Below are 16330 nucleotides of genomic sequence, written 5' to 3' on the forward strand. Positions count from 1 at the left end.
GGGCACTAGATGCACTTACAGGTTCAACGGTAGTAGGGCGGCAGTGAAGTGCGGCAGTACCGCCAATAAGCGGTAGTACCGCCCCGTTCGGGCGGTAGTACCGCTACTGCAGTACTACCGTCGCGCTATGCTCTACCCTGCCTCCTCTACTCCCCTGTTCTACTTCTCCCACAGTAGTACCGCTGGGATGAGCGGTAGTACCACTCTGGCAGCTCTACCACCCCAAAGTTCCTAGCCGTTGCTCTATTTTCCTGTTGCTACCGCCTGAGTGGTAGTATCGCTCATTGGAGCGGTAGTACCGCTCGTGTGCGGGCTGAGCACATAACGGTTGGATTTTTTCCCACCCATAAAAGGGGGTCTTCTTCCGCATTGAACCTGATCCTTCTAGCTCGTGCTCTTCCCCCATTGTTGACCTTCTTAGAGCTTGCTATCTCTCAATCCCTTCATGAATTCTTGCTAGTTTTGGGGGAAAAGAGAGAGGAGATCTAGATCCACGTTTCCACCAATCACTTTCTCCCCTTTGTGAGGGGAACCGCTTGGATCTAGATCTTTGAGTTCTTGGTGTTCTCGTTCTTCCTCTCTTTTTCCTCCATAGCTTTCGTTGCTTTGGTGGGATTTGAGAGTGAGGGACTTGGGCACTCTATGTGCCCTTGCGATTGCATTAGTTGCATCAGTTTGAGTTATCCATGGTGATACATGAAAGTTACAAGTCGAGAAGCTTATTACTCTTGGGTGCTTGGGCGCCCTAGACGGTTGTTGGTGTTCGGAGCTCAATCATTGTTGTGTAAAGCTCCGAGCAAGCGTCAAGGTCTCCAATTTGCGGAGATCGCTCTAAGCAATTTGACAGGTACCGGTGATCGCCCTCAAGGGTTGCCAAAGTGTACGGGTTCGGTGACCGCCCCAAAGGGTTGCCATTTGTACGGATTCGGTGACCGCCCTCAAGGGTCCCTTAGTGGAATCACGGCATCTTGCATTGTGCAAGGGCGTGAGGAGATTACGGTGATCCCTAGACAATTTTTTGGGGGGCATTGTGCCTCCACACCGCTCCAAACGAAGATTAGCATCCACAAGGGTGTGAACTTCGAGATACATAGTCGTCTCCGCGTGCCTCGGTTATCTCTTACTCGAGCCCTTTGCATGTGATAATATCCTCTGATTATCAAGGAGTGATCAATGACATACTCAGAGATACATGAGGAAAATATGCTACAATCATCAAGGAGATTCAAGCTATGTAAGGCTAGTTCACCGAGTGTTCCTTCATCTTTGAAGGACGTGAGATCAACATAGAGGTACAAGAGGTACATAGCTTTACTACACATGCTTTAGGACTTTGGGTAGGACGCTGTCTGTGGTTCCTAAACCCACCCGATATAAATTGTCTTCTCATTATCCTTTTTTTGAGGGAGTGTTCCCATTATTTTTAATATCAATCAATAAAAAGAAGTGTGTTTAGACTAAAAAGAAACAAACACGCCCCAACGGAATGGCGGTAGACCAATGCGCAGGTGCAAGTCCCTACTCCCTCCGTACCAGTGCATAAATCATCTTATGTTGTGCACCCCGATGAAGGTGAAGGCGAAAACAAAAAATCTTAATGTTTATTTGCTAATTAATATTATTGCATGCAATGAACTGACTAGTGCATCTCGTGCAACGTAGTCTAAGCCATTGAAAACATACACACCCCACGTTTCTTATTGGTTGATTTTTTTATTTATGTCAAGAAATAAGGAATAAGGTGAGAGTTAATGTGCAGCTTCTAAGTGTTTTGAAATTATTTGGTTCCGTAATATGACTGGTACATCTGTATGAATTTTCGCTTATTTCGAGGTGTGCAAAGTCGCACGGAACCAGAGACAGCCGCTGCCAGGACCCACACACCAGCGGCTCATCCATCGGGCATGCGTTTAACACGGCTTTACAGCGGTCAGGGCTTTGCCGCGCGTGACCGTTTTCTCCGGAGGCGCAGCTGAAAATCGCAAACCTTTCCTGGGTGCGAATGCAATTCCACCAGCAGAACAGGCAAGTGCGGTAAATTTGCAGATGGAACCTCGATGTGATTCAAAGCCCGCGCTCCGGTCCCCCGAACTGGCCATTCCGCTCCACTCTCTCCTCAAAATCCATCTCCTCGGCTGGTCGCCAATCCCCTCGCTGTTCCAAAGCCTTACTACTCGCCTCGGCCAGTCGCCTCCGCCACCAAAACCCTAACCCTAGCCCCGGAGCTCAGGCGACGCTCGCGCCTCCAAATGGACGGGGGAGGCACGCATCGCACGCCGGAGGACGTGTTCAGGGATTTCCGCGCGCGGCGGGCCGGCATGATTAAGGCGCTCACCACCGGTGCGCGCTCGCTTTCTTCTCCCCGGCCGATATTTTTTTCGAGTATTTCCGGGGTTCTGTGGTGAGGATTTGGAGGTTCTGATTAGTTTCTGGTTTTTTGGTTGGTGGATTTGCAGATGTGGAGAAGTTCTACCAGCAGTGCGACCCAGGTGAGCTCGCGACCGTCTCCGATTCGCCGTTCTCGGACCTCGAATTCGCTGAGGTTTCACATGGAAGTGATGCGGTTGTTTACCTGCTTGAGTGGAGTTTGTGTTTCTGGCGTGGTTTTCTCTTTGCCTCTTCTCTCAAGAGGAAATTTGTGCGCTACTTGTTGTTAACTTGTTATTGGCTCTAATTTGGGAGTCTCTCTGCCCCGATTTCTGTAGGGGAATTTCGCTGGAATTACTGTACCGGTGGGTTGGGGATTTTTCAAACCTTTAGGAAGCTTTGTGATTTTTGCAGGAAAAGCCACTGGATTGTTAACCTCTGTTTTAATTTGGTGCTTCTTGCTTTCGATCTACTAACAGATCAGTTGTACTAGAAAAATGGTGCGTGTGCGTGTGCGTGTGGGTGGGTGTCAGTGGGTGTGGGTAAGAGAGAGAAAGGGATGAGGTGGGGCGCTTGTTTTTTTCCTGATTTGTTGACTAGTGCTCTCGTCGCCCTTCACACAGAAAAATGATGTGTGGTGCGGTGTAAACAAATGACCATGGTATCCATCTTATGAAGGGTATTTTCGGGCTTTTATTTAATTAGTCATTTTCCACGGACATAGTGCATAAGTTTAACAGTACTAGATCAGGCTATCCTGTGGAGAACTTTCGAGGCTTTCCAAGTTTTGGTACGCCATCTTCGTTTGGCATTCTTTTTCGCGTCTTTAGTTCACCACCACATGTCCTCGTGATGTCAGATGATATGCTCAATAATTTGCCATATTTTAGTGTATCCCGGATTAGTCTTCGTTGGCAGCTGTAGTATTTATCCCGGATTAGTCTTAAAAGTTGTATCTGTTGTGTTATGATCGCGAAGGCGCATTATAGAGTCTGATTGGACGGATCTTTTCCTCATTCTTCTTTTCTCGTTTTTGTTTCTTGGGCACACAGTTGCAGTCGTGCTGAGGCTTTCTTGGTCCTGGCTTGTTTTTATTGGATAGAATATAGTCTTGAATGGGACCAGGGGGCTTAAGAGGTTGCCATTTTGATTTCAGAGAAAGAGAATCTATGTCTGTATGGTCTTCCCAATGAAACATGGGAAGTGAACTTGCCTGCAGAGGAGGTTCCCCCAGAACTTCCAGAGCCGGCACTGGGAATTAATTTTGCTCGGGATGGGATGGATGAGAAAGATTGGTTGTCACTTGTTGCGGTGCACAGTGATGCCTGGTTGCTAGCAGTAGCCTTCTACTTTGGAGCAAGATTCGGGTTTGACAAAGAATCCAGGTATTGCATTTTTTTAGGCACGCAGCTTTTTTACTTATGATTTGCTTATGCTTGTATAGTGTTGCTCTACCCTTCATCTTTTAGCAAATGTTGTTGTGCTCTGGTTTTAGTCATATTCTGATAATGTGACCACCGGATAGTGAGGCCTCAGTTCATATGTTGTCAATGTAACTGTTTTTCCCACGGTGTGCATCAAGCATATTGGAAGCATAAACTTTAGTCATTTGCATGCTAGGTCTGTCAACGAGAAAACAGGCTAGACAAGACTTACCCACGCTTGGCTAGAAAGCAGCTTTGAGCTTCACAGTGACTCACTGAGCTTGACCTTTGCTCGAATGAAGCTCACAAAAGCTCTAGTTCGGCTAGTCAATCTCATTAGTGGTTAGGCGAAATCACGACCATTTACAAATCAGCACTAATTCCCAGGCTTGCCACTCTCCATCCTAGATCTTTCCCGAGTCGGAGTACAAGTACATGGACTCAACGATCTCGCCACTGTTGGAGAGGAAGAGTACACATATGGAGTGGATGTTGGGAGGGTAAGCACGACTATTGCCAGGGCCGCGGTAGAGCTGGTATCAAGTATTGTCGGCCACAACAGAAGGGATAGCGAAGCGGTGCTAGACAATGTCGACGGGGGCGAAGCAGCGGTAGGCATGCTGGGGAACCAGGTGATGGTCAATCGTGTGTGAGAGGGCATAGCCCAGACAATGGGGCCGGTTGCCCATGAAAGCATGACGTATTTTGTGATGGCTAAGATCTGATTTGAACGGTAGGGCTTGGATGACACATGAAGAACAAAAGACAGCACAAGAATCAATGTCCATGTTGCAAGCATAGCTTGACTTCATCGATAATATAGTTTTTTTTGTCGGAAAATGCATTCTTGGTGAAGTATGATGTTTGCTTAGTTCAGATATTATAAAAACTCGGCTTTATCCAGATGAGCTATGCTCAAAAGCATACATGGGCCATGCCTCCATGAAGCTGTTCTTCTTCGCTTTGTTTACACCATTTGTTCTGCTTTAGTTGGTAAATTTTTATATCTGGTTTTGTGGCCAAACTTTGCTGTAGCAAACTTGCGTGCCCACAATATTGTAACATATATTCATTCAATAAAACATATTGATCAAAACTGTGTATTTTGGAGACTGTAGTTAGAGGGTAACATATATTGGACTGGACAGAGTATACTACTGCTGTATGGAAATGGACTTGTGCAGGAATGTTGAGAAAATACAGGGTTAGATATTTCAGTTTCTTGGTGAATAACTGTTGATATTAAATTTTGTGTCCACATGGTCAAGATGAAATGAGCACAAGGAACATTATACGGTATTTCAGATAAATAGTAAATAAACTTAATCTACGGTTTTGACCTGTGGGTTGACAATTACAGCATCATAAACAAAACCAAACCGAAATTAAGTTTAACTTGCTTTTTCTACCTGGATATGGATCTTTTTCTTGTTTTTTAGATAAAAGTTAAAAAATACAGCAGAATGAAAAACGTTAAATAGCTGCAATGTAGAGGAACTTTTGTTTTCTTCATTGTGGATCTATTAATTACTCCCTCTGTAAAGTAATATAAGAGCGTTTAGATCACTAAAGTAGTAATCTAAACGCTCTTATATTACTTCATGGAGGGAGTACTTGATTGGGTACATGAACCATACCATGCTTTGCCTTTAGCCTATTAGTGTTTTTACACAAAGATATATTGTAAAAAATTCTTGCTAATTTACTGCTGTACTCCCCATCCATGTTTTATCAGTGGCTTTTGACACATCATTTTCTGTCAGTTGGGCATGTCCAGCTGATAGTTAAGTTGGTGTAATTCGATGTTGGTTTTGTAAGCCTAAATAGGCTAAAATGTTTTGGAAGGTTCATTGCAAGGGAGGCCAATGTTCTGTAGCTGGCATGTTAATTTTATAGTACATATGATTGCCACCCCATGCTATGACGCTTTGTGATTTGTCACTCGATGTGTAAGTCGCTTTTGGGTCACTTGTTAACTAAGAGATGCTCTAATAACGATCACCATGGAATATTTTGTTAAAATTTTCTTTCCGTCAATATATGTGTGACTCATCTTGTTGATTTTTGTAACTAAATGACTCATCATATAAGTGCATCTAGTCGTTCACTAAATCTTTTGCCTCTTGTTTTATCATCTTTTATCTTGGAATATTCTTGTGTTATTGCATGTTATCTAGTCAAATTTGTTTTCGGTTTTGTGTGCTAGGTAGTCCCATATTATATTTGATTCTTAACAGACTTGGTGTTAAATCTAGCTTTAATTCATCCATAGATCCCCTCCATTCTATTTTGTTAGACTTGATCATACACCGTGTCTTTCTGCTTTGTTCCATTTATGACTTATCAAATTTTGTAGTAGGTAAGGAGGAATTTGTCCTTCAGGATTAGTCTTTTTGTTTGACTATTGTCCAAGGTCCAAAAAGGTGGAAGCGCACCTTAGCACTGGGGTGGTTGCCTTTTGCTTGCTTCGGCCCTTAGCTGTGGTCAAGGCATCCAGTGAAGTCCTCGGTGATGGAGGAATGGTGGTGCTGCAGGAGAGAGAGGCAGATGTGCTGCAGGGAGAGAGGAGGCATCGGGATTGTGTCGAAGCAGAAGTCTGTGGAGGCAAAGACTCGTGTGGTACACTGTTGGTGTTGTCGAAGCAAAGGATCTAGCAGCAACTAATAAGCAATGGATGGCTTAGATTCTTCCTCCAGCCTGTGAAGATATTTTAGGGTTTCCACATGGGCTAGGAAGTGTTTCCATACGAGCTGTAACTAATGGCCATATATGTGAAAAGTCCATTTAGGCCCCGAGCACCAGGCAGCTCGGAATCCTTGGCACAAACCCACCTTGCAGCTCTATACACTTCTTTATGTGTTCGTCCTATTGAACTTTTTTGATTCTTTTAAACAAGAATCTAATAAATTAGAATAGTGTCAGTGATTTTTTAAGAGAATCAACTAATCAGAGACTTTTAGTATCTTCTTTACATCGGGGAAATCTGCTGCTCCTGTCTTTCTCTTTTCTTTTAAGTTATGTCTCTTTCTTTTTGGTCCATCATGCTATTATCTAGGGGTATTCATATTATAGTTTCATATATGGATTAGTATTCTGGAGCGCTGCAGAGTTCCCTTTCCATGCATCCCAATTGAGATTTTCCATGGGTTGCAGATGTTCTGAGTTTCTGACATGACAAAGATGGCCACTCGATATAGGGGACTACAATTTTTAAGGTTTTCTTGACAAATTAGGGATAGTGAGGATACATTAAGTTCTCTACATATGCACTCTACGGTGAGACCATTCTATATGATGCAACAAGCAAGTTAACAGAACAAGTTAAGCAAGAATCACAAGTTAGAGAAGAGGATGTATCCCCAACCTTGCACTCTTGGGAGAGTGCTAATGTCCGCTAGAGCGGTGCGAAAACCAAAGCTTCTCGAGCGCCACGATAGGCTCACCCTATTCTCCTTGAGCCTCCCACCGAGGTTGCAACCGAAGTTGAAAACTTTTCTGCTAAGTCTGGGCGGCTGGCCGGAGGGTCCGGGCTGCTGGGGGAAGGCTCAACAGAAACATTACAACCCAATTGCATCCTTTCTGTTGTGCCCGAAGTTGGTTCCTGGGGTGCTAGAAACAAAACATAGCCAGGTTTTCAAAGTGGGTTCTCTCTTCCATGGGATGGGTTGTGAGTGCATGTAGGTTAGTGTACGTGAGTTGATTCCCACCAAATCTCCACTGTGCGTCCCCTCTTTTGAGTTGTCATTAACACCAAAACAGTTAGGGGCAAGTATGTCATAGCTAATAGTTTATCTTGCCCTAAAGAAGCCCCTAAATAATCTACTTGACCCTAAAATACCTGGGTAATCTACTTCGGCACATGAAATAACATATCTCATTTTCGTATTAATCTCATGGTTAACATTTCTATTTTTTCATTTAGTGATAAATTGAGCGGTTAGTGTCAATTGTTTAATGTACTATATTTTTATCTTCATTCGTATGGAGCTTCTTAGTTCTTGGTTGACACTAAGCGCCGTCAATCCGATGTGGAGATATGTACGAGATTTCATATTTAAACAATAGATACTTTTACACTAGATGAACAAATCATTATAGCACGGTGATTGTTTCTCGATATGTACGAATATATTTGTAAAATTCATTGATGATTTGTTAAGTTTTGGTCGACTCAGACAATAGTACTTTTGGTACTTAATGAACAACTATTACATTGGAATGTTATTTTTAGATTCGCATGAAATATTTGTGAAATTATCAAATAATTAGGTAATTCTCATTGGACTAAGACAATATTCCCTCTGTCTCAAAATGTATTCCTATTCCCTCAACACACTGAACAACTTCTTAGATCTGTATGAATGAATTTGTAAAAGTGAGAATTAGTTAATTATCTAGTTGACTGAGACATATATATATATATTCCCTCATACCTTTTCACTTTAATCGTACATGGCACTTAAATCTTAATATTATTAATAGAATGTACTTTTATCAAGCATAATTACTCTTTTTATGTGGCTAAGGAAAATAATTGTACCAATATCACATTGTCATTATTATTTTAAGATTACTAACAATAATTGTAGCAATATATTGGTGAGCTTTTTACCAAACATTGAGCTAGGCTTTCACTGACAGTAATCAAATGCTACTCTTTATTACCCGCCCATTTGTACGAGGCTACCCGCAGTGGGAGTATCATAGCTAGTATCATGCATGCCAACTGGCAATTTTGATGAGGTGGCATCGAATTAAATGAAGAAAGGGAGGGCTGGTATCATATTATTATGATACTATATCATAATAAATTTTATGTTACTATGAGTCATGCATGACAATAAATAAGATCATGTAAGAGACTAATCTATGATACTATGCATGATATATGATGCTCCCCAGTCCCTACTGTCAGGAAAGTTCATTTTTTATTGGTTGAATCTGTCAACATGTGTCTTCCATTACTTTGAGTGGTTTTGTCTAGATAAATTCTTTGCCTCATTAACCACCATCCTCCTACTGTCCCACCCACCTACATACAGTAGCACTGTTCAAATTGGCCACACCACTCACCGTATTGCACCACCGTTAATCTGCAGATTCCAATGCACAAATCAACACTCATGATAGATCTGCCTGTCGCTCGTCTCCCAAATCGCTGTTCTTCCATACTCCCTCCTTTCTGGTTTATTGGGCCTATCTCTTCTTTTTTTTAGTTTTTCCAATTTGTTGGTCCCGTTTTCGTTCCTCTTCATCAACCTTTTTAGATTCTGAGGCAATTAGAAGAAAACTAACTAGTGCATGTGGCTGTTTCTACTCATTTAGTGGCCATGCATACATGCGCTGGAGTTAATGCCAGATTAAAGCACCTTTTTTGCGGGGAAAAAGTGCTAATTGGACAGTTTTGCAACCCATGTAATTTGTTCCACCACTCACTATCTACTTTGGTTGAGGAGTTTTTGAGTTAAGCCCTTTAAACCAGAAGGGAGGGAGTATATGCCTCCATCCCAATCTCCTCTGCTCGTCAGCTGCTAGGAGATAGCACTGGAGCTTCCCGCCTCCCCCATCTCACCTTCGAGCTCCCATGGCGCTGCAGCCCCATCCTCTCCTCTGACCTAGTAGCTGCCTACCCCTAAGCCTCCTAAGAGCTGGTGCTGGGTAAACGCTCACCTAGCACCTGGAGCCTTTTTAAGCCTTACTACTGTCCATGGAGTATCTCTTGTTTTCTATGCATATTTTGATTTAAGTTTTTGATACATTATTAACATCATGATCAACCCATTCCTGCTAATGAATAACGAATTTGCTGTTTTAGTCATCATTTCTTATAATCCATCAACAGTTGAACCAAAAGATGTGCAGATATATCAGTAGAGTTTTACAACGGAGTACGCGAAAGGACACACCACCTAAAATGGAACTACCATTTTGTAGGAACAGACATGCATGCATGCACACTTGCAATTGAAATGATTGTACATGAGTAAATTGAAATTATTTGAGTAGTTCTGGATATGCAAATTTGAAAATTCAGTTGGAGTATCTACGGTCAACAGTTTTTGCTTTAAATGAATTGTCTAGGTATTTCTGCTTATCAAATGTTGTTCTCTTGCAAATGTGAAGTTTGGTTAGGTTGACAGGTGAGCCTTTTTATGTACTCTCTTTGCTGTTGTTGTGATCTTTGGTTTCTTATGTGGATTCTGAGATTAAAAAATCGTTAACCATCTTGTATAGATACAAGTTTTCTCTTGTCATATTTAGTCCCTTTAGATATTTCATTCTTTTAAAGGTGTGATTGTATTTCTTATGATTGTATTTCTTACATATAGTGAAGATCAGCGTCATTAGTTACATTTTGTGTTTTTGTTGCAGGAAGCGGCTTTTTAGCATGATAAACAACCTCCCCACCATATATGAGGTTGTCACCGGAACTGCGAAGAAGCAGGTCAAAGAAAAACACCCCAAAAGCAGCAGCAAGATAAATAAATCTGGCACTAAGGTAATGAACCATTTTCGTTTTACTGCAACAATGCTGACCTAAAACTAAGCTCATAATTTGTTGTCTTGTGGCGCAAACACACTTCCCCAGCCATCTCGCCAGCCAGAACCCAACTCAAGGGGTCCAAAGATGCCACCACCTCCGAAGGATGAGGACGACAGTGGAGGCGAGGAAGAAGAGGGAGAAGAACATGAAAAGGCATTATGTGGTGCGTGTAACGATAACTATGGACAGGATGAATTCTGGATCTGCTGTGATGCTTGTGAGACATGGTTCCACGGTAAGTGTGTGAAGATCACTCCTGCCAAAGCTGAGCACATCAAGCACTACAAATGCCCAAATTGCAGCAGCAGTAGCAAGAGGGCCAGAGCATGATATCGGATTCCTCCATGGCTCATGTCTGAAGATCCAAGGATTTGACTCACTGTAAAGACGCATGTGGGACGGAATGCCCAATGGATGTGCATTCAGTTGTTGCTTTGAGATTAGTACCAGCTTTAGGGGTCTTGCTGTGTTGTTATTTGGTGTATGTCGGTGATGTTCTAGATTTACTTGTAGTCGTAGCAACTAATTGTAACAGCTTGTATGTCTTGGAGCCTTGTCAGTGCGCCTGTTCTGGACTCTCAGTGTCCTAGGTCCCGTGATGTATCATGTCATCATGTACCCTTGTTGTAATTTGTTGAAGAATCGCCTGTTATCTTAGCTTTTACAGCCTAGTTATTTGGACATGGTATCTAGCATCTACACATGGTTCCACTGTTTTAGAACTTGGTAAATGGTAAGTAGTTGGGTGTTTGTCTACTCGGGAAATCACGGCTGCTGGTTCAATGTTTAAGATGGATTGTCGGCGGTGCTTGCCACAAGTGTAGGTTGTATTCCCCTTCTGATGGTTTGCTATCCTATCTTTTGGTTGTGGCAAAAGCTCAAAAAAGTTTGCCTGCGAATACATGTCACTGATCATGGACTTATGTTTCAGGTATAGATAGTGCCCACTCTCCGACGCTTTTGAGGCAGCCTAATCTCCGTGTAATCTGGCGGGTTTGACTTGTGCAGTGCTCGACTTTTGTGAGATGGAACACACGCACCCAGATTGGCAAGAGGCAGGAAGAGGCAGGAAGAGTAGACTGCATCCGATGCCATTGCTGCTGCCCCGCTAGTTTACACGCAGATCTGCATCAATCAAGGTCTCCTTTTTGTGCCGCTCCTCTCTTTTCCTCTTTTACCGGCCTGGTTTTCTGCTGGTGATGTCCCTGTCCTACTAGTTGCAACCTATCAACTTTATCTCCCACTCTGCCCTGCCAACCTTGCCTTTTTGACTTGTCCAAGTTTATCGCATTTCTTTTTCTTTTGTGGTCTCCTTCAGCGCTTTCCAAGCGCTCCAAATCCTGGCGACAACAATGGGCTTGCTGTTCCGTGAGATTTTTTCTTTGGCTGGTTAGCGTGTTGGCTGTTTGGATAGATATGACGATGATTCAAGTGGCACACAAGTCAGGTTCCACGCCGGCTTCTACTATACTGTAACAGATAGCGCCTAGCTGGCAAGCAGGTTAGCTTCTACTATACTGTAACATCTCTTGTGTCAGCTGCAGTAAGTAGGACTTGTGGCATTTTTTATGTGCCAAACATCCATTCGCTCCTGTCTAGTCAGCTTATCTTCAATTCTTTGTGTTATATAAAACCACCACCATCATAACAAACAACAAAGTTTTTAGTCCTGAACAAGGTAGGATAGACTAGAGCCGAAACTCATAAGATCTTGAAGCCAACTCATGGTTTGATGCACCCTTGTCTATGGCTAGTTCTTTGGTGATATTCCGGTCCTTCAGATCTCTTTTTACGGACTCCTCCATGTCAAGTTTGGTCTACCTCGACCTCTCTTTTGATATTATGAGCACACTTTAACCGTCCGCTATGCAATGGAGTTTCAGAAGGCCTGCGATGTATATGCTCAAACCATCCTAAACGATGTTGGACAAACTTCTCTTCAATCAGTACTACCCCGACTCTACCATGTATATCATCATTTTGGGCCCAATCCTTTCTTTGTGGCCACACATTTATCTCAACATGCGCATCTCTGCTACACGTAACTGTTGAACATGTCACCTTTTAGTTGGCCAACACTCAGCGCCATACACGTAAATATGCAAATTCTTTGAAGGAGGAAATGCAGCTTTTCCACATGGCATCCTTAAAATTGGTATTCAGTACTGTCACCAACGCAAGCCTAAATACATGCCATTTTAGACATGAACAATTTTTAAGCTGCAACGTTATTTTTTTTAAGTATGTAATCATAGAAATGGTATCATAAAACTACAACATATTTTCCTTGAAAATTCTAATGGTACTAGTATTATCTAAGAGCAATCGGAATAACCTTTTTTACATAGTTGGAGCTAGAGATGTTCGACAACACATTTTCTAGGACGTCATCTATTTTGTCGTGGAGGTACTTAATTTTGAGGACATATCCATGTTCTTTCATTTAAGAGATAGTAATCATTTAGAGGAAACTAGTAGCAATATACTCTCCTAGCCGGGCACAGTTTACTTAAATATGAATTAAGCAGGAAGTTGAATTTTATCAAAATATACAATTACTCAGCCTTTTATAAAGCTGTATGGGCATTTTTGTGTACTTACTACGCATTTTAGGTGTAGCTCTATTTTAGTAGGTGATATAATCAATAATTGGGATACATGTTTTTTGTAATGTAGTGCCAATTAATTAATGAATACCTCAAATTCCTGGTTAATGGATTTGAATCTGATGCTGTAGCAAAGCAGCATCAAATTCCAGTATTGTAAACCCCACTGATGCCAGTTAGTGTTGCATGCACCACATGAAGGATGTGCTTAGGCCCCTATAAAGTCTACCCTTTTCTGTGGAATTTTTCATGCTAAGGCAGAGGATAGGAAAGAGGAACAACATAAAAATTCCAAGTCCATTGTTTGTTTCACTAAAAGGCAAGTACTATTAAAGAAACACTACCTTTGCCTTTAGTCTCGTCAAGTAGAACTGCCTTTACACTTTCTCCAATCCTCCCTCTCCGACGGAATGTTCTTTGAGGGAAATGTTGCATACGATGACATGGACAAATGATCAGCTCAAGGTCCTGTAGAATTGGCATGCTGGGTTCATGGGATATGTAGATATAATTCCCATATGATGTTGCTATCGACCCATGTGATCGATCGGTCCTTTTGAGAATAAGAATTCAAGCATGGTGGACTGAAGCAAGTGGTGACAAAATGTCGACATGGATACAGAAATTAGTTTCTTCGGTTCGCAAGGCACGCTCCCTTGAGCTGGTCTTCTGTTTTCCGACATTTAGCTAGAGAGAGTGTAAGTTGTGCATACAGTAAAATTTTGCACAATACCCTAATCATATGCTATCTTGTTTTTCCCTTCCAACTGTATAACCTAGTGCAAGTTGTGAAGCAGTTTTTGTAGCTGATTCCAGCGACTACCGCCACCACCAATATGACACGGAGAATATATGTGGGGTTGAGTTGTTTCAAATGGCTAGGAATGTTCCACACCTTCAATTTCTCTATATTGGAAAAGCAATTCTCTCTATCGAAAACATCTTTCGAGGAAATTATCGAACCTAACACTTTTCGCGTTGTGATTCGTCGACTCATCGGGCGGCACACTTTGTGCTACAAAGTGCGTCGGAACAACAACATCAACACCACCATTAAACTAAACCATGACCATGAGGGGTTGTAAAGCCCCCACTAATTTCTTGCGAGGCGTGTATATCCGAGTATAAAGCAAAGTCTAGCATTATCCCATCACTAGGTGGCTGAGGGTGAGAGATATGTTTGTGAGGAGGGGAATATAGATTATGACCCTGCTTCTCCTGGGAATGTACTTAAGTGTGGGTTAACCGTGCCTCCCCTTTAGTTAGTCCCAAAACCCTACATTCCTCCCAAAAGCTCCTTGTTTTGATGTTGATGTGTAGGAATCCATCCTCATACCAAAGAACTTGTTTGTTTGAGTCAAACCTACTGTCCATTGCCAATGGAGGAAGGAAGCCTTTGATGCTGGAGGGGCACCTCATTCCAAAGGCATTTGATTCTTCCACCCAAGAGTTGACCTCCGAATATAATTTCTTGCTCTCTCTCTCTCTCCTCTCTCTCTCATGATATTGGTGGTAGTAGTGGAGGGTTAGCTTTCATCCTGCAACTCCTTTTCCCCAAGTCATAAGGCCAATAGTGGATTTGCTGATGCAGACGCTTCACTCGAGAAATTCTTGTGAAGATGACACTCATCAGAGTCTGACCGTGGCCATCTATAGCTCTCTTTCTCTCTCTACCTATATCTCCCTTGGCCCACCTGCAAGTGAGTGCATGCACAAGAGGGAGTGTGCTATAACTCACATACGCCATCTCTCTCATCTCCTCCTCCTCTCTCTACTCTCATGAGGGCATATAAGACATGAAGGTGTTCAGAGGCAAGATTTGGGCAGCACTAGGGTCACTCATGGATCATGTAGGCGCAGCCTCCAACAAGGCTTCCACGGCGGCGGTGCCAGACCGAGCGCTCCTCACGGACATCGAGGCGGCCATCGCGCGGTGCACGGACGGTGGAGGGGGCGGGAGCGTCGGTGACGACCGCCACGTCCACGAGATCCTCTTCCTCGTCTCCAACGCCCCGGGCGCGATCACCTTCCTCTCCCGCCGCATCACGGCGCGCCTAGAGGCGGCGCGGACCCCGGCCACCGCGCTCCGGTCTCTGCTCCTCGTCCACCGCCTCCTCCGCGCGGGCGACCGCTACTTCGAGCAGGACTTCCGAGGCCTCTGGGCCTCCCGCGACCTCCGCGTCGACGCGCCACGTTGCGGCTGCTCCTGTTCTCCCCTCGCTGCCTCAGGCGCCGGCGCCAACTATGTCACGGCCAGCACGGTGACCGCCACCGGCGCGTGCTCTTTCCTCCACGGCTACACGGCCTACCTCGAGGAGCGCATGCAGTGGGTGATCAACCAGTCCGGCAACCTGGAGCCCACCCGCCCCCCACCACAAGATCACGACGACAAGCCGCACCCGGCCTCCTCCTACGATGCCGTCGCCGCCGAGGAGCTCCTCTTCAAGCTCACCATGTGCCAGAGGCTGCTTGACGTCGCTGTCCAGCTCCTTCCGGACAACAACACAAGCGCCAGCGCCGCCGCGCGGTCAGCCTTCGGCATTGTCCTCCGGGAGAGCTTCAAGGTCTACGACTCCTTCAATGACGGCATCGACGTGCTGCTAAGGTCAAGAAGCGCCGGTCGTCTCAGCAAGTCTCTCAGGGTTTCAGCTCAGGGGGTGCTGAGGAAGGCGTGCGCTCAGACGCCTGAGCTGAAAGAGTTCTACCACAAGTGCAAGAAGAGCAATGTCGGCAAGATCACAGAGTACCCCGTCGTCAGGGTCGTTACGCCGGCGCAGGCCTCGGCAATTGAGCTCATGCCGCCGGTCTGTGAAGAGGATGGTCGGAAGGAGCTTGGCGGCGCCGGTGTGGTAGCGGAGGAGAACGAAGGCGACGCGCCCTTTGAGAGCAAGCTGGAGACGACTATCAGTGCGGTGTGGGTCGAGTTCGACGACGAAGATCACCAGGCTGGCCGTGAGTTTACCCGGGATGATCACAGCAGCTAGCCGGCCTAGCTAGTACAGTATGTAGGAGTTCTTTTGCAATGTCCAAATATATTAATTTTGAGTGATTGGATTGGTCTCCTCGATCCCCTCTTCTTGTGTGCAAGGTTAATCATTCTGAAGGGTCCGTGTCTTCATTCAGCTGGCAAGAAAGCCAATAATTCCTTTTCACTTATTTGTGTTGTTTCCTTTTGTTCTTTGGTCGCCTCCTTTGTTGCGGTCTCGATATATCCTTACACCTAGTGTGTTTTGTGTTCTTTGCCATCATGTTTGAACTACCAAGTGATTATATATACTCCCACCGTACCATAATATAAGATGTGGTGATGTTCAATATGTAACTTGGATGGATAGCGTTTCATGCGATGCGGCGGGTGACTCTCATGGCGACTCGCAATGGTGGCGTGG

General features: G+C 44.1%; 2 protein-coding genes across 2 annotated transcripts; both read left to right on the forward strand.

The window, feature by feature from the left end:
• Positions 1-2062: 2062 nt before the first annotated feature.
• On the forward strand, positions 2063-11018 carry LOC125550721 (PHD finger protein ALFIN-LIKE 8). The gene is made up of 5 exons (XM_048713791.1): positions 2063-2340; positions 2457-2489; positions 3524-3752; positions 10164-10290; positions 10381-11018. Exons 1-5 carry the CDS (start codon positions 2250-2252, stop codon positions 10663-10665), a joined length of 765 nt encoding a protein of 254 aa, XP_048569748.1. The 5' UTR covers positions 2063-2249; the 3' UTR covers positions 10666-11018.
• Positions 11019-14550: 3532 nt separating this feature from the next.
• Positions 14551-16097, forward strand: LOC125550720 (ENTH/ANTH/VHS superfamily protein). The gene has a single exon (XM_048713790.2). It carries the CDS (start codon positions 14738-14740, stop codon positions 15923-15925), a length of 1188 nt encoding a protein of 395 aa, XP_048569747.1. The 5' UTR covers positions 14551-14737; the 3' UTR covers positions 15926-16097.
• Positions 16098-16330: the final 233 nt, after the last annotated feature.

This window comes from Triticum urartu, chromosome 4A, assembly GCF_056163025.1.
Source record: "Triticum urartu cultivar PI428250 chromosome 4A, HENAU_Tu73, whole genome shotgun sequence".
Lineage (NCBI taxonomy): Eukaryota > Viridiplantae > Streptophyta > Magnoliopsida > Poales > Poaceae > Triticum > Triticum urartu.

What these genes read in the sequence shown, in the direction of transcription:
- LOC125550721 (XM_048713791.1), top strand. Translation starts at nt 2,250, where the DNA reads ATGGACGGGGGAGGCACGCATCGCACGCCGGAGGACGTGTTCAGGGAT. An exon ending in GATTAAGGCGCTCACCACCG is followed by an intron (nt 2,341 to 2,456) that starts GTGCGCGCTCGC and finishes GTGGATTTGCAG; the next exon opens with ATGTGGAGAAGTTCTACCAG. An exon ending in CTACCAGCAGTGCGACCCAG is followed by an intron (nt 2,490 to 3,523) that starts GTGAGCTCGCGA and finishes TTTTGATTTCAG; the next exon opens with AGAAAGAGAATCTATGTCTG.
- LOC125550720 (XM_048713790.2), top strand. Translation starts at nt 14,738, where the DNA reads ATGAAGGTGTTCAGAGGCAAGATTTGGGCAGCACTAGGGTCACTCATG.